General features: G+C 38.6%; 1 protein-coding gene across 2 annotated transcripts in view; it reads right to left on the bottom strand.

Annotated features, from left to right (window-relative positions):
- PDZRN4 (PDZ domain containing ring finger 4) overlaps positions 1–25,448 on the bottom strand; it is a 435,345-nt gene that overhangs the window by 17,125 nt on the left and 392,772 nt on the right. For both annotated transcript variants that reach the window (XM_064284378.1, XM_003405720.4), the window contains 2 exons: positions 8,817–8,915; positions 6,161–6,223 (listed from right to left, as the gene is read on the bottom strand). In XM_064284378.1, coding sequence (XP_064140448.1) covers positions 6,161–6,223; positions 8,817–8,915 — 162 coding nt within the window. The remainder of the gene's footprint in view (positions 1–6,160; positions 6,224–8,816; positions 8,916–25,448) is intronic.

A 25,448-nucleotide genomic window follows, 5' to 3' on the forward strand; every position in this document is an offset into this window, starting at 1 on the left:
TTGAAAACCCTATGGAGCACAGTTTTACTGTATTGCACGTGGGGTTACTGATTTGAAGGAGGCTAGTACTGGTTTCTCTCTTTATAAAACTGAATAGTCAAGAGTGCAACATAAAAGCCACAGTGCCTGGGTTTATGTCCCACTTCCTCAGCTTACTAGTTGTGCCATATTAGGCATACTACTTAAATCTCTCTGTACATCAATTTCCGTACCTGTAAAATGCAGAAAATTATAGTACCTTTTTCAGAGAGCTGTTATAAGAATTAAAATGAGTTTATATATATATAAAGAGCTTAAATAAGTACCTGGTACATAGAAAGTGCTCAATGTTGTCACAGGTTACACAGATTACTGTTAAGCTATTGGTGGTGTTATTATTACTATTTTAATTTATTTTTTAATCCTCAGTCAAGGAAGACACATTTCTGCTAAACAGAATAAATGTATTAAAATTCAAGTAAATAATTAAATCCAGAGTAGTTAACAGAATTCTATTTAAAAAGATAGCTATCTCACATGTATTTTCTCTCAGAGGGCCATCAGGGAACAATACGGTCGCACTGACTTTTCAGTTTCTTTACAGTGGCATTCATGTCTCTCATCTGTGAACTCATAATGACTAGAGCTATTGTCGCCTGTCCTGGCAATAAGTCTTTGTTTTAGAGGGACAGTTCATATTTTGCAGAAACACTTTTATATTCAGAACCACGCATGGAATAAAATGAAGCCGCTGTGAAAGCTGGCATTAAAATGTGGCTTATTGTTTCATTTTCAAAATAAGGGCCACTTTACCAAGCAGGTTGGTAGGTCCTATTATACGCAGGACGTTAGTTTGATACCCAAACTGATATTGGGGTAAGAAATACAGCCATGGGTTTCAGCAAAGATGCCTCCCAAGGAAATGAAAAGATTTGAGGAATGGAATCAGATAGAGCTTTCAACATTCAGTTGCTCTTGTTCCTGAATTAATGGCTTATAGCTACAGGGTTGCTAGTGGGAAAGCAACCTGCTGGACCTGGAAAACACCAGGCGGACATCAAGGTGAAGGATCCATCCACACAGGAAGGAGACAGACGAGTAGTTGTGTCATCACAACTTAACATAAGGCCTTCCATTTCGATAAGAGAGAGAGGAAGAGAGCCAGGAGAGGGTAACATGTAATTTTGATAAATATGAGGAAAAACTTTGCTAGACAGTATATGTATCTCATTTTCCTTACATTATATGTATTAGTTTCAAAATGAATATTGCTTTGGCTTAGAAGAAATTTGTGATACTTACAAAGATAATTCAGTCAAAAATCTCACTTTGGGCCCAGTCTCCTGTGTGTGTATATGTGTATATTTATAAAAATTCCTAAAAGCCTAGAAGTTTAGCATAGCTTTTATTTATTTTTTGCTTGAATATGAAAATATTAGTATAGCAGAAGCAGGTCTGCAAGTAAAATTCATGGAGTGTAACCATCTATGGAATTTCTTATGAAAACCCGAGTCTTAGGCAAAAGAGGAAAGATTTATTTCAAATCTGTTCATATTTAGTGTGCAGAGAAAGAATGGGAATGAAGAATAGAGAGACAGAAGTGGAAAGAAGAGAAATATGAGGAAAACAGCTCTAAAGGGAGGAAAAAAAAAAGATAGGAAGGAATTCTGAGGACCAGTTTATGTGCAGAAAGGAAAAGAGCTATTGAAAGTCTTATTTTTCCATTGTTTGAGTTCTCACAGGGTTTGGCAGGGAGTAATCCTTAGGAGGAGTCCCTGGGTGGTACAAACAGTTAACACCATTGGCTGCTAACTGAAAGGTTGGAGACTGAGTCCACCCAGCAGCACGCTGGAAGGAAGTCCAGGTGATCTTTCTCCAAATCAGCCATTGAAAACCCTGTGGAGCACACTTCTACTCTGACACACATGGGGTCATCATGAATCAGAATCAACTGGATAACAAGTATTTTTTTTTTTTTTTTTTTAAATCCTTAGGAACATGACTGACTGTTTTGGCCAACAAGAGATTAGGCTGTTTACGTGGGATATCATATGCCTGTCATTCCAAAAGGAGAAAACGAGAATATAGCACTCTTTCCTTTGGAAGTTTACCAGGTATGTGGTTTTTAATTCTTCTCTCCTGGCTTAGCAATGCCTTGTCTTTGTTCAGTTCTATAATTTTGTGAAAAGACTTCCCCAAATCAATTTCTGGGGCCATATCTGAGACCATAAGTTCTTAGCAATAGCAAAGCAAATAGAACTGTCAAGCACTTGCAGAGAAAAAAACATGAGAAAACTAGAATGTGTTCCCATGAAGTTGGTTTGTGGCTTCTCTTCTGTATGTTCCCTACCTACTTTAACTGTGGTGTGTGTGTGGGAGGGTGTCATCAAGTGGGGTCATCTAACAAACCCATGGTGTGCTATATGAAGAAAAATTTAGCTACATAATGGGGGTGGGATCATAGAAGTACTTTACTTAGGTTATTATGAACAGGAAATTAAAATCGCAATTGCTCTAAAGAGGTTCATTTAAATAAAAGCCAGCCAGGAAACTCCAAGGATAAGAAGTAAATCCTCTCTTTCTCCCACTCTCATATCCCTGTCAAAAGAGTCATTAATTGTTCATTAGGAGAGTATCCCATAATCTACTCATCAGCCATATGGGAGCTATTTGTCTATGGGTACAGTTCTGATACAGTTTTATTTAATATAATTTCATCATCACACTTAAGAGTCTTTGTTTCCTATGTGTGCAGATAGGATTGAATTCTAGGCTTTTTTAATGTGACATTTATTTATCCATTAAGTGTGACATATTTGTCACCGAATATAAAGTAACCAGGCAGAAAACAGTCCTTTATCAATCCTGCTGTTGTTTGTTCAATGAACGAACTCCTTTAAGGAATGCCTTCGTAACCAGCATATATTTTATGTGAAAACTTTATCTTCTCACAATATAGCTAAGAATTTGGAAGCGTCAAGACATGCAGTATGCATATATGGGGACACACACGCTTTATCCCTATCCATCCACAGCCTCCGAACCCACATACTTAAATGTCAGATGTAATTTTAATGACTAGCCTATGAAAGAGTGGAAATTAGAAATGAGGAAGAGAGCCGGGGAGGGTGGAGGAGGAGGAGGTGTGGGGGTGTGGAGAGTAGATGGTAAGAGAAAGAAGTGACAGCTGCCAACAGCAGTGACAGCAGTAAGAAAAATGATGAAGTAGTGACCCAATATATCAGAAAATGTAGCCAAATGGAGTCATCTAATATTGCTGTTGGTATATGGCATTGAGTCGATTTCTACTTATAGCAACCCTATAGAACAGAGTAGAACTGCCCCATAAGGCTTCCTAGGCTGTAAATCTTTATGGGAGCAGATTGTCAGGTCTTTCCTCCCGCAAAGTGGTTGGTGGGCTCGAACTGCCAACCTTTCTGTTAGCAGCTGAATGATTAACCATTGCACCACCAGGGCTCTTCTCGTTCAATATCTCGTTGCCCTCAAGTCGATTCTGACTCATAGCAACCTTATAGGGGCACAAAATTTTCCAGATCTTTCAGCCATGAAACATGTTACTCTATTAAAACATTTCCTAATGATTGCTAGGTCTAACAAGACCTTGAGAATCAAAAGAAGGCTATGGTATTTTTATTATACTTACTTGGAGATATTAGTAAAGTGAATAATACATTTAAAATTATCTCAAAAATTAAAAAAAAAACCCAACTTTTGAAGCTTTCATTATCTGGAAGGTACACTCAAATGAGTGAAGAATTGAAAAGACAGCAGAACAGCTGGGCGGGGTAGCCATGTGATGTGTGCCCAGGGCAGCTCAGTCACCCTTTATCAGGATATCACTCTGTGTCTTAATCATCTGTGTATGTCACTGTCTTCCCAGTTACACAGGGAGCACCCCAAATGGTGGGACTATATATTTTTTTAAATTTTTATTTTATTTGTTGTTGTTGGGGGTATACAGAACCAAACACATTCCAATTCAACAGTTTCTACATGTACAGTTCAGTGACACTAATTATATTCTTCGAGTTGAGCAACCATTCATGCCCTCCTTTTCTGAGTTGTTCCTCCCCCATTAACACAAACTCACTGCCCCCTAAGGTTCCTATTTAATCTTTTGAATTGTTTCTGTCAATTTGATTCCATAGAGATAGTTCTCAAAAAAGCATGATGCTCAAGGCAGACACTTTTTACTACTTAAGCTACTGTTTGGTTTTAAGAAGACTTCAGGGAATATTTTTGGTTTAAGGTTTAAAGCTTATCTCAAGGCAATAGTTTTAGGGGTTCACACATTGTCTACTTTTTGAAGCCTTGGTTCTCAAAAGAGTACTGAATCCAAAGAAACAGTCTCTAGAGACCATACCTGGTAAAGGGGAAATAGGAACTAGAGATCTGTCACAATTAGTAAAGTTTTGTAGAATATTTAAATAGTATGTAATCTTCTCATTTTGCCATTTGAGTCTTTTCTGTTTCGCTGTTGTGATCAGCAGTGAAACTCAACCCCACAGGGCCTATATTCTTATTTTGAGGTTAATTTTGACACAAGAGCTGGGGACCTGGTGTGTCTTTTTGCACCCATTCTTTATGGGAGAGACTAGAGGGGATAGACAGGTTGAGGCAAGTTTAGGACAGAACTTCGGCTTTCAACATTATTCTTGACTTGGCCTGGAATTCTCTTTCTAGCCCCACATTTCTCTATGGTCTGCTTCTATCTCCCTTTGCAAACCAAAATGTAATCAGTTGCCATGTTTCCAAATTTCCACGTGTAGAAAAAAGGCACATTTCCCCACCTGCTCCTGGCAGGTAAATAGTTAAAACTTCTTTATACTTCCAGACTTCTACACAGTAATGGAAAAATAGGATCCATGCTCAGCTAATTCATTCTGGAAAAGGCAAGGATGAACAGGACTTTGAACCACTTCGTTCTGGTTGGAAAAACTGCTGAGAATTTGCATTTCTAAGAAGTACCCAGGAGGTTATACATAAGCATCATTTGGGGATCTTGTTAAAAGATAGATTCTGAATTAGTATATCTGAAGACAGAAATGCAAATTCTCAGCAGGGAGCTTGTTAGAAATGCAAATCCTCACCATGGGTTTGAAGCGCTGGGGATGACTGATGATGAAGATTGCTATGGACTGGATTGTGTCTTCCAAAAAAATATGTTGAAGTTCTAGCTTCTACACCAGTGAATGGGAATTTTTTGGGAAAATTGGGTTTTTCGTCACAGATGTCAGTTAAATTAACTAAATCATACTGGAGTAGGGTGGGTCCTAATCCTAATCCCTTCTTAGTGAGGTTTTATAAAAGAGAAGGACAGGAACAGAAACAGAGTCACACACAGGGGGAAGACAGCATGTGAGGATCCATCTACAAGCCAAGAAACAAAAAGGGACACCCAGGGCAGCTAGAAGATGAAAGAGACAAGGAAGGATCTTTCTCTAGAGCAGAAAGAGAGACAGAGTATAGCTCTGCCAATATCCCAAATTTGGACTTCTAGCCTCCGGAACTGGAAGGAAATAAAATTCTGTCCTTTAAGCCACTCGCTTTGTGGTATTTTGTTATGGCAGCCCTAGTAAACTAAGACAATAATGCTAATAATAATAGCAGTTATGTTTATTAAGTACTTACCATGTACTGTGCTAAGCATATTACGTGTACAATCTCATTTAACATTCACAATAATACATTTTATTATTCCTATTTTTTAAGATGAGGAACCAAGCTTAACGGAAGAGGTTAAGTAACATGCCCAAGTGTATGGCAGAACTGGAGTTTAAGTCAAGTGGTGCAGTGGTTAAGAGCTCAGCTGCTAACCAAGATGTTGGCAGTTCGAATCTACCCGCTGTTCCTTGGAAACCCTATGTGGCATTTCTACTCTGTCGTATAGGATCACTATGAGTTAGAATTGATTTAGCGGCAACAGGTTCGGTATGGCTTTTTTGGAACCTGACTCCAGAGCTGGTGTCTTAACCATTAATTTTAGGTAATAACTGTTAATAATTTGTACCATTCTGATTTAAAAACAAGGATTTTTAAAGGGTAGCTCTTTGTTCTGATAGTGTTAATGTCCAAAAGCAAAGAAAAATTCTTTCCTCTAACATTTTTCAGGAAAGGAAATAAAATAAAACCATAGAAACATAAGAAAATAACTGCATACTTGCAAAATACGGTCCCCTTCTCGAATCCGGCCATCTTTGGCAGCAATGCTATTTGGATCTACCTGTAAGAGGGAAAGGGCACACTTTTTCAACTGAATCTCCTTCCCCTTCCCCCCGCAAAAAAACAACAAAAAAAACTTAAAACATGGTTTTAAAATACATTTTTAAAAACCAGGTTCAAAATTCTCCATTGATTTATGATAGAGTGTAAGTCTGATTTCTTTCTGTCAAAAATCACTGATCCTAAGAGTAAATGAGCTATTTTAGAATTAGCAATGATAAAATTAAAGGGTGCTAGAGCAGAGCCTGATTCGAAGGCCATTATTCCTTTCCTTGCTCCTTGTCTTCACATTCATTCACTCATTTCTGTCTCCCAATTGTCAGCCATAGTCTTCAGCTGACTCAGGATGATGTAAATATTAGGATTCTAGACCCAGGAAATTTACTGTCTATTGAGGTGATTTTTAAATCCTACCTTAGCTGTTTTAGAAAAGCAGGTAACTATACTATAAGTCTATCCTTACTCAAAGGATTTCTGTCTCATGATCATATTAATTTATGAAGAGATTTATAATCTATATTGCTTAAGAAACAAAAAACAAAAAAAATCCTATCCTTGAAGACTATTACTAGGCAACAATTTACATATAGGGTTAAGTGCATTAACTATAAATTATTTTGGTATAAATAGATATTGAAGGCACTATTAAGAGCTTATAAAGGTTTTTATGGGCCAAATTGACCTGTGACTTACAGTTCACTAGGGGTAATGTCATCTATCACATTCCACTTGATGTCTTTGAACTATTTTTTTAGGCTTGTTCCATCAGAGCATTTTTTCAATCAGGTATTTTAAGTGTGGCATGATGTTGCCTCATCCTAACCAATGTTAGATACTACTTTCTTACCGGGTGGTGCCACATAACATATGTCTTAAGTGATTACTAATCAAGAACAAAGACACTATAATTATATGTAAAAGGTATAAGGAAAACATCCCTTCCAAATATATATGCTCAGTTTCTATCGTTTCTTTACGTTTCCTGAAAAGTGAAGTCCAAATACGGCAAATTTAAATAGTAAATTAAAGGCTTATTAGAAGGAAGTGAGAAGTGATTAATCAATTGTGTCCTCTTTAGAAGTCATTCACAATCTAAAGCTTTATCTTCAGAATTGTAATCAAATATTAAATTCTTCCATTTCCATCTTGGTACATATTACAAAAGATAATTTAGCAGATGTTTCCCTACATTTCCTTAACACTCTCCTGCTTCTGATTAATGTAGTTGTATATTTAAAAGAGGGATAAATTAAATATCCCTGAAGATTTTTTCACTGCAAGAACAAGCCAATACATTTTTTAATAAAGTGATAAAGAGTAACATTTTGAATTCAGACAGCAGTGTAGTTTTCCACGTGCGTTAATTACATTTTCTCTTCCATATTCTGGAGCCCTGGTGGTGTAGAGGTTAAGAGCTACTGCTGCTAACCAAAATGTCAGCAGTTCAAATCTACCGGCCACTTCTTGGAAACCCTATGGTGCAGTTCTACTCTGCCCTATTGGTTGCTATGAGTCAGAATCGACTCTATGGCAATGAGTTTGTTTTTTTGTTCTTACATATTCTAAACAACTCTATGGTTTTAGCTGCCTTTGAGTTGGCCCCCAACTCATCAGTTGCAGATTGCACCACTGTGATCCACAGAGTTTTCACTGGCTGGTTTTTGGAAGCGGATCACCAGGCCTTTTTTCCTTCTCTGTCTTAGTCTGGAAGCTCTGTTAAAACCTGTTCGGCATCACAGAAACATGTATTGGCTGAGAACTGAACCTGGGTCTCCTGCATGGAAGATAAGAATTCTACTTCTGAACCACCCACGCCTCTACAAATTCTGTTAGATGAATGAAATAAGCATTGTTATACTAAGTTTCCAGCTGAGTAAACTGAGGCTCAGCAAGTTAGGTATTTTTTTCAAGATCATAGCCAAGAAGACTTGGAAGAGCATGGAATAGCAATTAGTATCCAATTTCTAAGTCCTGCTCTGATACATTAAATATAAAACGATTCTTTTGGGAGTTTTTTTTTTTTTTTTAAATTACCTGTGATAATCGATTTTGCTTAACATTGTTTCAAAGTAATTGGCACCAAGGGTGTCTCATATTTAAGTACCTCACTTCTTGAAAGCGATTATAGAATTGAATGAAATAAACTAATAGATGCACTCTTTGGGTATTCAGATTCATCAATCCTGTCAGCGCAGTAAAATTCGTGATTATTGTGAATATTAGATTAAAACAATTAGCCAATGTTATTGTTAATAGAACGGAAGTAAGACATAGTAGAATGGACGGACAAAATATTTGCTGATCAAAAACTGTTCAACTTTCTGGATACTTATGGGAATTGACTTAAATTTAGATAATGTTACGATTTTACACTTTCCTTACTGGGATTCTGTGGTTAGAGCATCCACATTAAACAAGCTGACAATAATTACATTACTTGGGCAACATAATTTACTTCCCTAATTGAAAGTGACAAGTATTGGAGCATTGCCAATTCTTCACAATCAAGCCTTTGAGGGATTTTCTCTTTGTGAGTTGCTTTGCTCCCTTCCGTACAGTCTCCCTCCTTAATCCCCCTCTGTGGCTCTTCTTACCTCGCTGATATAAATGCCGGTGTCTTCTTCATCATCCGTTCGGTAACAGACTGTCAGGCCTAGCTTTTCCTGGCTGCTAACACGACACAACTCGACCTCCTGAGAGAACACACACACAGCATGAGATTTATCTCAGAGCAGACTCCCACTACAGAATGGAGAACTTGCTGATATTCTTTGGAAATTTTAATAATGATTGTCCAACATCTGAAATTAACTTATGTTAGCAAAAAAAGGTACTTCATTAAAATTACTTCACAGTGTATTTTTGTATATTCAAGCCAATGTTTTAAAGTTAGAGATGTGCAAAATTTGGTTGGCATCAAATCAAACTTAAAACTCTTTAAAAATCACACAGAGATGGGGCGGAGCCAAGATGGCGGACTAGGCAGACGCTACCTCGGATCCCTCTTACAACAAAGACACGGAAAAACAAGTGAATCGATCACATACATAACAATCTACGAACCCTGAACAACAAACACAGATTTAGAGACGGAGAACGAACTAATACAGGGAAGCAGCGATAGTTTCCAGAGCCTGGAGCCAGCGTACCAGTCAGGTACGGCACAAGCACAGAGACCTGCTCCACCCCCCTGAACTAACCCCGGGAGGGGGACCAGCCGGTTCCACGGGCGGCGTGGGACGCAGCCGGTAGGAGAAGTCCCCGGGAGGCAGTGACTGATCTTGGAGCAGAAAGAGCAGCATCCGAGCCGGGGAACCGTCCCGCAGGGATTTGGACTGCTCGCAGGTACGCCATAAACACGGAGTGTTGCTCCACCCCCTGAACTAACCCCGGGAAGGGGACCAGCCGGGTCGCGCGGGCGGCGTGGGACGCAGCCGGTAGGAGAAGTCCCCGGGAGGCAGCGACTGGTATTGGAGTGGGGAGAACAGCGTTCCAGCCGGGACACTTGGTTGCGGCACAAGCACGGGGAGCTACTCCACCCATCTGAACTAACCCCGGGAGGGGGCCCACCTGGTTCACGGGGACGGCACGGCCACGCGGCTGGAGGGACGAGAAGTCCCCGGGAGGCAGCGACTGATTTTGGAGTTGAGAGTGCACCGTCCCAGTAGGGGAGCCTTGACGCTGGGCGTGGGGCTGGAAGCGGAGGATCTGACCGTGACTCCAGCGGGGCAGACCCCCTGGGGGCAATCTCCACACAGCCAGCACACATAGGCGACGCGCCCGCGGGAATCTCAGATATAACAGTCATTCCAAGCAAGACAAGCAACTCTGGCTATATTCTGAGGTGCTACTCTCCTATCTCTCTGTTCCCTCCCCCACCCTCCCCAGGCGGCTTCATTAACATCTGAATAGCCTGAGCCAGAGGGAGAACTCTGATAGGGATCTGACTGCAGTTTTTTTTTAGCGGATTTTCTGGAAAAACTAGTTTCCCAGTGATGGCTCGGAGACAACAATCCATATCAAACCACTTAAAGAAGCAGACCATGACAGCTTCTCCAACCCCCCAAACAAAAGAGTCAAAATCTTTCCCAAATGAAGATACAATTTTGGAATTATCAGATACAGAATATAAAAAACTAATTTACAGAATGCTTAATGATATCACAAATGAAATTAGGATATCTGCAGAAAAAGCCAAGGAACACACTGATAAAACTGTTGAAGAACTCAAAAAGATTATTCAAGAACATACTGGAAAAATTAATAAGTTACAAGAATCCATAGAGAGACAACATGTAGAAATCCAAAAGATTAACAATAAAATAACAGAATTAGACAACACACTAGGAAGTCAGAGGAGCAGACTCGAGCAATTAGAATGCAGACTGGGACATCTGGAGGACCAGGGAATCAACACCAACATAGCTGAAAAAAAATCAGATAAAAGAATTAAAAAAAATGAAGAAACCCTAAGAATTATGTGGGACTCTATCAAGAAGGATAACCTGCGGATGATTGGAGTCCCAGAACAGGGAGGGGGGACAGAAAACACAGAGAAAATAGTTGAAGAACTTCTGACACAAAACTTCCCTGACATCATGAAAGACGAAAGGATATCTATCCAAGATGCTCATCGAACCCCATTTAAGATTGATACAAAAAGAAAAACACCAAGACATATTATCATCAAACTCACCAAAACCAAAGATAAACAGAAAATTTTAAAAGCAGCCAGGGAGAAAAGAAAGGTTTTCTTCAAGGGAGAATCAATAAGAATATGTTCTGACTACTCAGCAGAAACCATGCAGGCAAGAAGGGAATGGGACGACATATACAGAACACTGAAGGAGAAAAACTGCCAACCAAGGATCATATATCCAGCAAAACTCTCTCTGAAATATGAAGGCGAAATTAAGATATTTACAGACAAACACAAGTTTAGAGAATTTGCAAAAACCAAACCAAAGCTACAAGAAATACTAAAGGATATTGTCTGGTCACAGAACCAATAATATCAGATATCAGCACAACACAAGGTCACAAAACAGAACGTCCTGATATCAACTCAAATAGGGAAATCACAAAAACAAACAAATTAAGATTTATTAAAAAAAAAAATACACATAACAGGGAATCATGGAAGTTAATAGGTAAAAGATCACAATAATCAAAAAGAGGGACTAAATACAGGAGGCATTGAACTGCCATATGGAGAGTGATACAAGGCGATATAGAACAATACAAGTTAGGTTTTTACTTAGAAAAATAGGGGTATATAATGAGGTAACCACAAAAAGGCATAACAACTCTATAACTCAAGACAAAAACCAAGAAAAACGTAACGACTCAACTAACATAAAGTCAAACACTATGAAAATGAGAATCTCACAATTTACTAAGAAAAACGCCTCAGCACAAAAAAGTGTGTGGAAAAATGAAATTGTCAACAACACACATAAAAAGGCATCAAAATGACAGCACTAAAAACTTATTTATCTATAATTACCCTGAATGTAAATGGACTAAATGCACCAATAAAGAGACAGAGAGTCACAGACTGGATAAAGAAACACGATCCATCTATATGCTGCCTACAAGAGACACACCTTAGACTTAGAGACACAAACAAACTAAAACTCAAAGGATGGAAAAAAGTATATCAAGCAAACAATAAGCAAAAAAGAAGAGGAGTAGCAATATTAATTTCTGACAAAATAGACTTTAGACTTAAATCCACCACAAAGGATAAAGAAGGACACTATATAATGATAAAAGGGACAATTGATCAGGAAGACATAACCATATTAAATATTTACGCACCCAGTGACAGGGCTGCAAGATACATAAATCAAATTTTAACAGAACTGAAAAGCGAGATAGATACCTCCACAATTATAGTAGGAGACTTCAACACACCACTTTCGGAGAAGGACAGGACATCCAGTAAGAAGCTCAACAGAGACACGGAAGATCTAATTACAACAATCAACCAACTTGACCTCATTGACTTATACAGAACTCTCCACCCAACTGCTGCAAAATATACTTTTTTTTCCAGCGCACATGGAACATTCTCTAGAATAGACCACATATTAGGTCATAAAACAAACCTTTGCAGAGTCCAAAACATCGAAATATTACAAAGCATCTTCTCAGACCACAAGGCAATAAAACTAGAGATCAATAACAGAAAAACGAGGGAAAAGAAATCAAATACTTGGAAAATGAACAATACCCTCCTGAAAAAAGACTGGGTTATAGAAGACATCAAGGAGGGAATAAGGAAATTCATAGAAAGCAACGAGAATGAAAATACTTCCTATCAAAACCTCTGGGACACAGCAAAAGCAGTGCTCAGAGGCCAATTTATATCAATAAATGCACACATACAAAAAGAAGAAAGAGCCAAAATCAGAGAACTGTCCCTACAACTTGAACAAATAGAAACTGAGCAACAAAAGAATCCATCAGGCACCAGAAGAAAACAAATAATAAAAATTAGAGCTGAACTAAATGAATTAGAGAACAGAAAAACAATCGAAAGAATTAACAAAGCCAAAAGCTGGTTCTTTGAAAAAATTAACAAAATTGATAAACCATTGGCTAGACTGACTAAAGAAATACAGGAAAGGAAACAAATAACCCGAATTAGAAATGAGAAGGACCACATCACAACAGAACCAAATGAAATTAAAAGAATCATTTCAGATTATTATGAAAAATTGTACTCTAACAAATTTGAAAACCTAGAAGAAATGGATGAATTCCTGGAAAAACACTACCTACCTAAACTAACACATTCAGAAGTAGAACAACTAAATAGACCCATAACAAAAAAAGAGATTGAAACGGTAATCAAAAAACTCCCAACAAAAAAAAGTCCTGGCCCGGACGGCTTCACTGCAGAGTTCTACCAAATTTTCAGAGAAGAGTTAACACCACTACTACTAAAGGTATTCCAAAGCATAGAAAATGACGGAATACTACCCAACTCATTCTATGAAGCCACCATCTCCCTGATACCAAAACCAGGTAAAGACATTACAAAAAAAGAAAATTATAGACCTATATCCCTCATGAACATTGATGCAAAAATCCTCAACAAAATTCTAGCCAATAGAATCCAACGACACATCAAAAAAATAATTCACCCTGATCAAGTGGGATTTATACCAGGTATGCAAGGCTGGTTTAATATCAGAAAAACCATTAATGTAATCCATCACATAAATAAAACAAAAGACAAAAACCACATGATCTTATCAATTGATGCAGAAAAGGCATTTGACAAAGTCCAACACCCATTCATGATAAAAACTCTTACCAAAATAGGAATTCAAGGAAAATTCCTCAACATAATAAAGGGCATCTATGCAAAGCCAACAGCCAATATCACTCTAAATGGAGAGAACCTGAAAGCATTTCCCTTGAGAACGGGAACCAGACAAGGATGCCCTTTATCACCACTCTTATTCAACATCGTGTTGGAAGTCTTAGCCAGGGCAATCAGGCTAGACAAAGAAATAAAAGGTATCCGGATTGGCAAGGAAGAAGTAAAGTTATCACTATTTGCAGATGACATGATTATATACACAGAAAACCCTAAGGAATCCTCCAGAAAACTACTGAAACTAATACAAGAGTTTGGCAGAGTCTCAGGTTATAAAATAAACATACAAAAATCACTTGGATTCCTCTACATCAACAAAAAGAACACCGAAGAGGAAATAACCAAATCAATACCATTCACAGTAGCCCCCAAGAAGATAAGATACTTAGGAATAAATCTTACCAAGGATGTAAAAGACCTATACAAAGAAAACTACAAAGCTCTACTACAAGAAATTCAAAAGGACATACTTAAGTGGAAAAACATACCTTGCTCATGGATAGGAAGACTTAACATAGTAAAAATGTCTATTCTACCAAAAGCCATCTATACATTTAACGCACTTCCGATCCAAATTCCAATGTCATATTTTAAGGGGATAGAGAAACAAATCACCAATTTCATATGGAAGGGAAAGAAGCCCCGGATAAGCAAAGCACTACTGAAAAAGAAGAAGAAAGTGGGAGGCCTCACCTTACCTGACTTCAGAACCTATTATACAGCCACAGTAGTCAAAACAGCCTGGTATTGGTACAACAACAGACACATAGACCAATGGGACAGAATTGAGAACCCAGACATAGATCCATCCACGTATGAGCAGCTGATATTTGACAAAGGACCAGTGTCAATTAACTGGGGAAAAGACAGCCTTTTTAACAAATGGTGCTGGCATAACTGGATATCCATTTGCAAAAAAATGAAACAGGACCCATACCTCACACCATGCACAAAAACTAACTCCAAGTGGATCAAAGACCTAAACATAAAGACTAAAACGATAAAGATCATGGAAGAAAAAATTGGGACAACCCTAGGAGCCCTAATACAAGGTATAAACAGAATACAAAACATTACCAAAAATGATGAAGAGAAACCCGATAACTGGGAGCTCCTAAAAATCAAACACCTATGCTCATCTAAAGACTTCACCAAAAGAGTAAAAAGACCACCTACAGATTGGGAAAGAATTTTCAGCTATGACATCTCCGACCAGCGCCTGATCTCTAAAATCTACATGATTCTGTCAAAACTCAACCACAAAAAGACAAACAACCCAATCAAGAAGTGGGCAAAGGATATGAACACACATTTCTCTAAAGAAGATATTCAGGCAGCCAACAGATACATGAGAAAATGCTCTCGATCATTAGCCATTAGAGAAATGCAAATTAAAACTACGATGAGATTCCATCTCACACCAGCAAGGCTGGCATTAATCCAAAAAACACAAAATAATAAATGTTGGAGAGGCTGCGGAGAGATTGGAACTCTCATACACTGCTGGTGGGATTGTAAAATGGTACAACCACTTTGGAAATCCATCTGGCGTTATCTTAAACAGTTAGAAATAGAACTACCATACAAGCCAGAAATCCCACTCCTAGGAATATACCCTAGAGATACAAGAGCCTTCATACAAACAGATATATGCACACCCATGTTTATTGCAGCTCTGTTTACAATAGCAAAAAGTTGGAAGCAACCAAGGTGTCCATCAACGGATGAATGGGTAAATAAATTGTGGTATATTCACACAATGGAATACTACGCATCGATAAAGAACAGTGACGAATCTCTGAAACATTTCATAACATGGAGGAACCTGGAAGGCATTATGCTGAGCGAAATTAGTCAGAGGTAAAAGGACAAATATTGTATAAGACCACTATTATAAGATCTTGAGAAATAGTAAACCTGAGAAGAACACATACTTTTGTGGTTACGAGGGGGGGAGGGAGGGAGGGTGGGAGAGGGTTTTTTTATTGATTAATCAGTAGATAAGAACAGCTTTAGGTGAAGGGAAAGACAACACTCAATACATGGAAGGTCAGCTCAATTGGACTGGACCAAAAGCAAAGAAGTTTCCGGGATAAAATGAAAGCTTCAAAGGTCAGCGGAGCAAGCGCGGGGGTCTGGGGACCATGGTTTGCGGGGACTTCTAAGTCAATTGGCAAAATAATTCTATTATGAAATCATTCTGCATCCCACTTTGAAATGTGGCGTCTGGGGTCTTAAATGCTAACAAGCAGCCATCTAAGATGCATCAATTGGTCTCAACCCACCTGGAGCAAAGGAAAATGAAGAACACCAAGCCCACATGACAACTAAGAGCCCAAGAGACAGAAAGGGCCACATGAACCAGAGACCTACATCATCCTGAGACCAGAAGAACTAGTTGGTGCCCGGCCACAATTGATGACTGCCCTGACAGGGAGCTCAGCAGAGGACCCCTGAGGGAGCAGGAGATCAGTGGGATGCAGACCCCAAATTCTCATAAGAAGACCAAACTTAATGGTCTGACTGAGACTGGAGGAATCCCGGCGGCCATGCTCCCCAGACCTTCAGTTGACACAGGACAGGAACCATCCCCGAAGACAACTCATCAGAAATGAAAGGGACTGGTCAGCGGGTGGGAGAGAGATGCTGATGAAGAGTGAGCTAATTATATCAGGTGGACACTTGAGATTGTGTTGGCAACTCTTGTCTGGAGGGGGGATGGGAGGATAGAGAGAGAGAGAAGCCGGCAAAATTGTCAAGAAAGGAGAGACTGAAAGGGCTGACTCAAGACGGGGAGAGTAAGTGGGAGTAGGGAATGAGATGTATGTAAACTTATATGTGACAGACTGATTGGATTTGTAAACGTTCACTTGAAGCTTAATAAAAGTTATTATAAAAAAAAAAAAATCACAGAATGTTAATAAAATATGTACAAATTGATAAAATGGAATCAATAAATTATTTGAGAATGTCAAAGTAGGTAGTAAAATATTCCTGAAAATTATGGAGTTGCTGTACTTTTATTTACATTTTAGTAAAACTTAAAGCCAAATATAAATAAAGTCATACTGGATTTTCACTATCAATTCTTCTTTTGAGTACCATACAACGTGATAATAAGCACGTGTCTTAGTTATTTAGTACTGCTATAACAGAAATACCATAAGTGAATGGCTTAAACAGACAGAAATTTATTTTCTCATAGTTTAGGAGGCTGGAAGTTCAAATTCAGGGTGCCTGCTCTAAGGGAAAACTTTTTCTGTCAGCTTGTGGTAGAAGGTCCTTGTCTCTTCAGCGTGTTTCCTCGTTGCTTGGAGATCTCCAAATGGCTTAGTATCAATCTTTCCCCATCTCTGCTCTTTTCATTTGCTTGTTTAATTTCTTTTATACCTCAAAGAGGACTGATTTAAAACATACCTTACACTAATCTAGTCACACTAACATGACAAAAACAATCTATTCCCAAATGGGATTATAACCACAAGCACAGAGGTTAGGATTTACAACACGTTTTGGGGGACACAATTCAATTCATAACATTCCACCCTTTGGCCCCCCAAAATTCATGTCCTTCCCACATGCAAAACACATTCAGCCCATCATATCATCCCCAAAGTCTTAAATCCACTCCAAGTCCAAAATCTTATCTTCCAAATCATCTATATCAAATATGGGTGAGACTGGAGGCATATTCCATCCTGGAGCAAAATTCCTCTTTATCTGTGAACAAGTGAAATCTAGACTTCAAGTTATCTGTTTCCAAAGTACAATGGTGGAGCAGGCACAAGGTAGACACAAATGGGAGAAATTGGAGGGAAAGAAGGGATAATGGACACCCAGCAAGTCCAAAACCCAGCAGAACAATTTACATTAGCTCTCAAGGCTTGAAAATAATCCTCTCTTTCCTGACATCATCTGGGCAATGGACCTGTCCTCCACTTTCTGGGTGTTGGCCATTCCCTCTGGATTATGGGTGTAGGCCCCTCAGCCCTGGGTTTCAGCTCTGCCTTCTAGGCCCAGTGGGGTGGCAACTCTGCTCCCTCAGGTTTGGGTGACCCAATTCCCCCAGTCCAGTCCATTTGAGTGGCGGCCCCACCCACCTTGGCCCCAGCAGACCCTATTCTTTTGCCTGTTGGGCATCAATCCATAATAGCACACATTTTGTGTAGCCCAGACCAAGGTTTCCTATTATTTTGTGGAAGCTCTCACCCTTGGAAAGAAATGGGTTCATTCAGGCTGCAGGGAGAGACATCAACAACCATATAGGGCAGAGGCAATGATTCAAAATGTAGCAGTAAATGAACAAGGAAACGCATTTACTGAAACACATGCCTAAGGGGCTTGAAATGTCAGTCCTTAGGTAATGTATGCTGAATTCATTGCCTGATTTATGTTAGTCAAATAATAATAAATTTCAGTGTACTTCATTTTTATATGATGAAATTGACTTGTACTACTTTCAGAAGCAGATGACTTCAGGATAAATACATAACTTCAACCAGTAAAGCACAAATTGGTGCTCTAATCATCTCCAATATTGGATGGAGAACACAGGGCTCTTTAGTAAATTATCAGATGAGAAAGAACAAAGTACATTTAATATGGAAGTGAAATCTGGACTACATTTCTAGAATGTAGGATTCATGGGAGTTGTGAATTTGTCTGTCTTGTTCACTGCTCTTTCTCTGGTGCTTAGAAATAGTCCTAGTGTGGGCACTGGTATATGCTAATTGAAGGATGATTTCTTTTATTTAGAATTATTTCTTATTGTATGAAATTTTTTTGTAATTAAGTAGTCTTTCTTTGACTAGAGATAGATTTTTTGTATGTGTGTAGGAGTGAAAAGAAGATTTTGAAGTTTGATAATAAAGTATCCATTTAACTAAGATTTGAAATAGTTACCAATACTAATGAAAAATTCACTTAATTTCAACTAACACATTATTTTCCAGAACACTCTGCTATATTTGAGGAAGTATACCTCTTTTAATTTTGTATTTCAGTGAAGTCCTTGTCATTTGATAATAGCCATTTATTTTAATGAAATGCTATAAACCACAGGTACATCCATAGCAATTGTGGGCTATCATAAGCTCCAGTGACCAATAACTTCACAGCTAATAGCAAATAAAATGAAGTTTAAATCCATTATCCTGAGACATGTACTACAAATTGGTGAAATACATGAAACTATGAAGAATGCTGACTGGTGAGCAAAGATACTTTAAATTATACTGCCGTGATTAAAGAGGGCATGCGTGGTGTATGCTGAACAGCAAAGAAAAAAATGTGAAAAATTCTTTCACCTAAACGAAGAATACGAAATGATGACATGTTTTGGCATTGGAAGTAGAAATATACACACCAAGCAAGGGTCTTTTCAAAACCAGCAATAATTAATGCCTCCAGAGGGAAAGAATACTTGACTAAAACTGTAGCATTAGGAAGGAATTACAGCAACAAAACAGCTTCAATTACACCAGCAAGGTATACAGTTAAGGAGTAAGGAAGCTTGTGATTCCTAAGAGGCCTATAAGAAAACCTAAACACTCTATAAAGAACTGAGAGTGGGACCTTTAAATCAAGGCAAATGAGGAGCTGTAGTCAAAGCTGAAATCCATTGACTTTCAATGTCCTGCCCACTGGAGAAAGTCCCTATGCTGTGGGAAGACATTTTCAATGGGGAGGATTGCTTTCGTGTGTGTTTTCCCCACATCCTCAATTGGGTACTATGGCTGTGGTATTTGTTTAGAAGATGCATATCAAAAAATGCTGTAATAATATAAGAGGAAAAAGGTAGAATCCATTCATCAGGCTTCAAAACCATAAATCAAAACATTTACTCAAAGACTCTCAGAGGAAAAGAAACTGAGATCAAAATGAATTTTCAATATTGTCATGGTACTGGATGTAGGCAAAACTATGAAATAGGTCAAAGTTATCTACTGCGGCTGTCTTTTCTACCCCTCCCCCCACTTTTTTTAAAGCCACTCAATACCCTCAAATTTCCTTTTAGCTGCCCAGAGTCCCTGAAGCATACCTTCCCAGGTAGCCATTGGAATTTTAGTTTTGTCATTTTACCTCTTCTGTAGCAATATCTGGCATTTGGTGTGGTCTTCCATTCTCTCATAAGTAGGTCTTGAGTCATAAAGACAACTGACAAGTAAATCTCTCTTAAAGGGATCATCATTATACTCGACTGGTCTCACCCCTTCAGAAGCAAGAAAGAATGAAGAAAACTAAAGATACAAGGGAAAGATTAGTCCAAAGGACTAATGGACCACATCTACCATGGCCTCCAGCAGACTGAACCCAGTACAACCAGATGATGCCCAGCCACCACCACTGACTGCTCTGACAGAGATCACAATAGAGGGTCCCAGACAGAACTGGAGAAAAATGTAGAACAAAATTCTAACTCAAAAAGAAAGACCAGACTTGCTGGACTGACAGAGACTGGAGAAACCCTGAGAATATGGTCCCTGGACATCCTTTCAGCTCAGTAATGAAGTCATTCCTGGGGTTCACCCTTCAGCCAGAGACTGGACAGGCCTATAAAACAAAATGAGACTAAAGGGGCACACCAGCCCAGCAGCAAGGACTAGAAGGCAGGAGGGAACGGGGAAGCTGAAAATAGGGAACCCAAGTTTGAGAAGGGAGAGTGTTGACATGTTGTAGGGTACTAACTGTTTAATGAGAAAGTAGTTTGTTCTGTAAACCTTCATCTAAAGTACAATAAAATAAAGAAATGAAAAAGGGATTATCATTAATGATTCTCAAAATGTGACCCACTCAGAGTTCAGTTCACACTAACAACGGTTGCAAACATGAAGCCTTAATTCAAAGGACTGAACTTTCGGCAGTGGGACTTCCAGCACTGCAGGACCCCAGCAAGATTTTCCAGATCCCACAAACCACTTAAACCAGTCCCAAGTGTGAACTTGCATTTCTTTCTTTGGTTCAAAATGTCTTAGGAAATACATATTTCATCTTGGTACATAAAAGCATATATTTTAGAATCAAAGTTTCTTTAATTCTACGTCGGAATCACTTATAAGCAGCTACCTGTGGACCATTTATTTGTATGAGGCAAAGGTCGCTTTGCAAAAACTCTGATTATCTGATAGGAATTCTCAAGCAGAAGTTTAATTATGTATTCCCTTCACAGTGCACACAAGCCACTGACTTCTGAAGAAACAACATCTTGGTAATAGAGAATGTTTTCCCTAACAACTTTCATACCTTTTCCTCTGTGACGAGGAAGCTGTTTGATGAAAAACATAAAAGTGAAATGCTACCTCTGTACATTTTCTCCATGGAGACAATTCATGGGCATATACAAATCAAAGCCAAACCTTCACGGATGGCAGTGCTAACCCTCTATAAGTCATTTGCAACTGGAGTGGAGGCATCACTTCACATACCTGGTGAAAACTACATTAATTTTCACTTAAATGTGCTTTAAGATGTTATATTCTGGGAAGCTGTATAAGTCTCTTTAAAAAAATCAAATCACAGTATGTGAGCAATTGATTATATGTGAATTGAGGGTGAAGTAGAAGATTACAGTTAGTAAAGCTTGCTGGGAAACATCCTTCTAATCACAGAATAAGAAGAATGGGATTTTTATATAAATCATTTGCACCACAGTGCTATGAAATTTTTCTGTGTTTTATGATTGGGTCAAGGGAGGAATAAGACAATTAAAAGGAAAAAGGACATTATGTTTTCTAGATAAAGGCTCCCCTGCTAGAAGGAGAACCAAGACTTTAAGCCTTCTGCAATGACTTTTTAATTTAAGCTAAATTGGTCCCAAACTCTAAAAAACTCTGAGGCACATGCCAGGAGCTTTCTGTCCTCTGAGCAAGAAAATTCAGAGGCAGCTGGCACTACTCAAGTCTGAAGAAGAACCAGGGCTAGATAGAATGGTCATCGATATTCACTGACAATCAGGGGAGAGAGAGGTCTATTGTGTCTATGTCTTTATTTGTTCTCTTGGTTTTATTTATCAGACAATATATGCTTCTTTTATTTTTTTTATATAAGCTTACTAGCAATCATATATTGTCTTAATTTTTGTAGTATTGACTAGTAACTAGTGAAATAACTATGCTTAATTCTTTCAACAAATCATTTGCTTTTTAAAAGATGGGAAAATATGCAAAATTTATTAAAATTAATCAAGCATATCTAAGGGAAGCCAATAATCTAACTACGAAAACAGTGCTTTAATATCATTATCTCTTGGATAGTGGAAATCAGGTACAGTACTTAGTAAGGGATGAAGAACAAAACTCCTGAAATACCCAAATGGCTGAGACAAGAACATTTCAGGCTCAAACACCTCAGCCCCAAACATTTCATAACAAGTTGCTTCAACTAGTAACTAAAGCTCATTTCTGTAGAGCCATTAGGGTATATGCCAAAGCATATGGTATGTCCTTTGCACTAACATCCTTAATCTCAACTCCTATTTGACTACTTTTTTTTCAATGTCATTGTTGTGAAATGTGGGCAGTTTTTGATACTTTATGGGATCTTTTGGAAATAAAGCAGTTAAAATTTTCTAGATCCATGTTGACTGCTTCTCCTTGTGGACTATGAATCACCTTAAACCAAAACCAAACCCACTGCCGTCTAGTTGATTTTGACTCATAGTGACCCTATAGGACAGAGTAGAACTGGCCATAGGGTTTCCAAGGTTGTAAATCTTCATGGAAGCAGACTGCCATGTCTTTCTCCCTCAGAGCAGCTGGTGGGTTCAAATCACTGACCTTTCAGTTAGTAACCAAGTACTTAACCACTGTGCTAAGCACTGTGCCACCAGGGTTCCTTCTGAATTACCTCTCAAGAAGTCATAAATTACCCATTTTAAATGGATTTTATACCTTAACAAAGAAAGAAATACTAATTTTGTTCATTCCACTAATTGTGGAGGATATGGATTCATGATAGCAGCAATCAATAGTCGTGAATTCTGGACAAGGAATAGAAACGGGGAACTTAAAATCAAGGCAAGTGAAAAGCAGTACAAAATTTGTATCGTTACTTCTGTTGTGCCAACTATAGAATCTAGCAGACTGCAGGGGATCCTGTCCTTTTAATAGGCTTCCATCAAATCAAATCCTGCTCTCAAACAAAACAAAAAACAAAACAAAACAAAACCAAGGCATGTGAGGAAACCAGGGGAAAACTTCTGTTTACATCATATACAGATTTTCCCTCCATATTTTGTATCTTTTGAGAACACAGAGGCTCTTTTTAACAGGTACGATGAAGATCAAAGCCCACAAAATTCAGTATGGATTACACCTCTAGGTGACATCTTTGCTTTTCAACACTTTAAAGAGGACTTTTGCAATATATTTGTCCAATGCAATGTGTCATTTGATTTCTTGACTGCTGCTTCCATGGGTGTTGCTTGTGGATCCAAGTAAAATGAAATCCTTGACAACTTCAATCTTTTCTACATTTATCATGATGTTGCTTGTTGGTCCAGTTGTGAGGATTTTTTTTTTTTTTTATGTTGAGGTATAATCCATTGTCATTTGTGACTGGATTTTTGTGACTTAGAGTTAGTCTTGGGAGTCTCCATCAAAATAGTTTAAAATGCCACAAGAAATTTGTAGAAAAGACTACTCATAAGATATTATATCCACAGTTGCTTTACTTTTAAGATATCAATTTTAAGCACTCCACTCTCTGATGAGCTCTGATACTCTTGTGTAGCCACTCTGGCATTTTTGTTCTCACTAGAACTTAACCCATTGACCTTTGTATTTTTCACCATTAATAATTCCCTCATGTCCTCACTTCTCTCTTTACTCAGCTTGGAATCCATGATTAGTCATTATAATCTTTTATAAAATTCTACAATTCCCTCGCCACTCTTCCACCCAGCAAAGTGCCAATTGTGGTTAAGCCCAACCACTCACTTCCTTAGTGTCCCCACCTGGGCAGTTGTGTGTTCCTGGAGGAAAACCCACACCATGCTGTCATGGGTTGAATTGTGTCCCCTAAAAATGTGTGTCAACTTGGCTAGTCCATGATTCCCAGTATTGTGTGATTGTCCACCATTTTGCATCTGATGTGATTTTCCTGTGTGTTGTAAATCCTACCTCTATGATGTTAGTGAGGTAGGATTAGCAGCAGTTATGTTAATGATGCACGACTCAATCTACAAGATTAGGTTTTGTCTAAAGCCAATCTCTTTTGAGATATAAAAGAGAGAAGTGAGCAGAAAGAGATGGGGACCTCACATCACCAAGAAAGAAGCACTGGGAGTAGAGTGTGTATTTTGGACCTGGGTTTCCTGTGTGGAAAAGCTCTAAGACCAGGGGAAGATTGATGACAAGAACCTTCCCCCAGAACCGACATAGAGAGAAAACCTTCCCCTGGAACTGGAGTCCTGAATTTGGACTTCCAGCCTACTAGCCTGTGAGAGAATAAATTTCTCTTTGTTAAAGCGATCCACTTATAGTATGTTATAGCAGCACTAGATGACTAAGACACATACTGATCACACTGACTGCTTTCACAGTAAATTCATGGCCACAGATCTTGATGCCGCCCAACAATTACATTGACAAGTTGCTTTCTCACTTCCAAAAAAATCCATATCCCACTTACTCCTTTCTTCTCAAATTTTCAACAAAACGTGCCCACTCTCAGTTGACCCTCTCCTCATAGATGGATGCCATAAGATTACTACCTCAACTTTCCCCTCTCCCAGACTGGTCTTTAATATCTTTTATCTCCTTAAATCAGGCACAGTGATTTTTTTTTTTTCCTTTTTCTTAGCCAGTCACCCTGCTCTACACTTAATGGAGAAAAGAGAAGCCATCAAGTGGAAACTGCTTCATCTTCCCTCCACTCAGTCTTTCAACCTAGATGCATCTGTATTCACTATCTACGCTGTTCCCCTATTACAGGAAAGAAAGGTCTCTGATCATGTCAATGGCCAGTGCTTCTACTCACACTCAGTAAACCTTTTTCTTTTTTTGATTTTTCAAGATTTTTTCTCATGCGATTAACCCTTCTTCTCCCCGTATTATCAATTTTTCTTTCTTTATAATCACTCCATTTGCATATACATACAAATATACCCATTTGGGTAGGAACAGGTGGAAACCCAACAGAGGTGGTGGTCAGCTTTGGGGTGGGGGCTGCTGAGAAGACCCTACAAAATTGTCTTGGAAGATATAACAGAATTGATCTTGGTGTTCACCAAGAAGACTAAAGTTCCAAGCAGAAGAAACTGACCACACAAAGGCATAGAGGTAGGAAACAACATGCCATGTTCCAGGAGCTTTAAATAGTAAATGTGTGTGAAACTTAGCATTCAAGATTGGGGTGGGTGAGAGGGCGTGGTAAAAAATAAAACTGGAGAGGTAGGCAAGGGTCACATCATGGAAGGATGACCATGCTATATTAAGTAATCTGGACTCCATGTAAAAAATAAAGAGGAGCCATTGCAGGGGAAATAAAACAGTCAGATTTGCAGTTTAGAAAAATGACTTCAGCAGTAGCATAGTGGGTGAGTTGTAGAGGTTAGGAGACAGAAGTTGGGACTATTACCAGTCCATGCAAGAGAAGATAAGGGCAAGCAGTATCATATCATTCCCAAATATAGTTACTTTCTTCATTTTATAAATGAAAACGAGGCACAAAAAGAGGTTAAGTAACTGCCCAAAGTCACCCAGTGAGTCAGTGGCACAGCTGGCAATCAAACTGTAGCTACAGGACCCAGCCTGAATTCTGTACAGTGCTTCCTTTGTTTCTGTACACAGTTCTCATTTCTGAGGCTTCAGCTTAAATGTCATGTTCTGAAGGGTAC

The sequence above is a fragment of the Loxodonta africana genome, chromosome 4 (assembly GCF_030014295.1).
Source record: "Loxodonta africana isolate mLoxAfr1 chromosome 4, mLoxAfr1.hap2, whole genome shotgun sequence".
In the NCBI taxonomy this organism is placed as follows: Eukaryota; Metazoa; Chordata; class Mammalia; order Proboscidea; family Elephantidae; genus Loxodonta; species Loxodonta africana.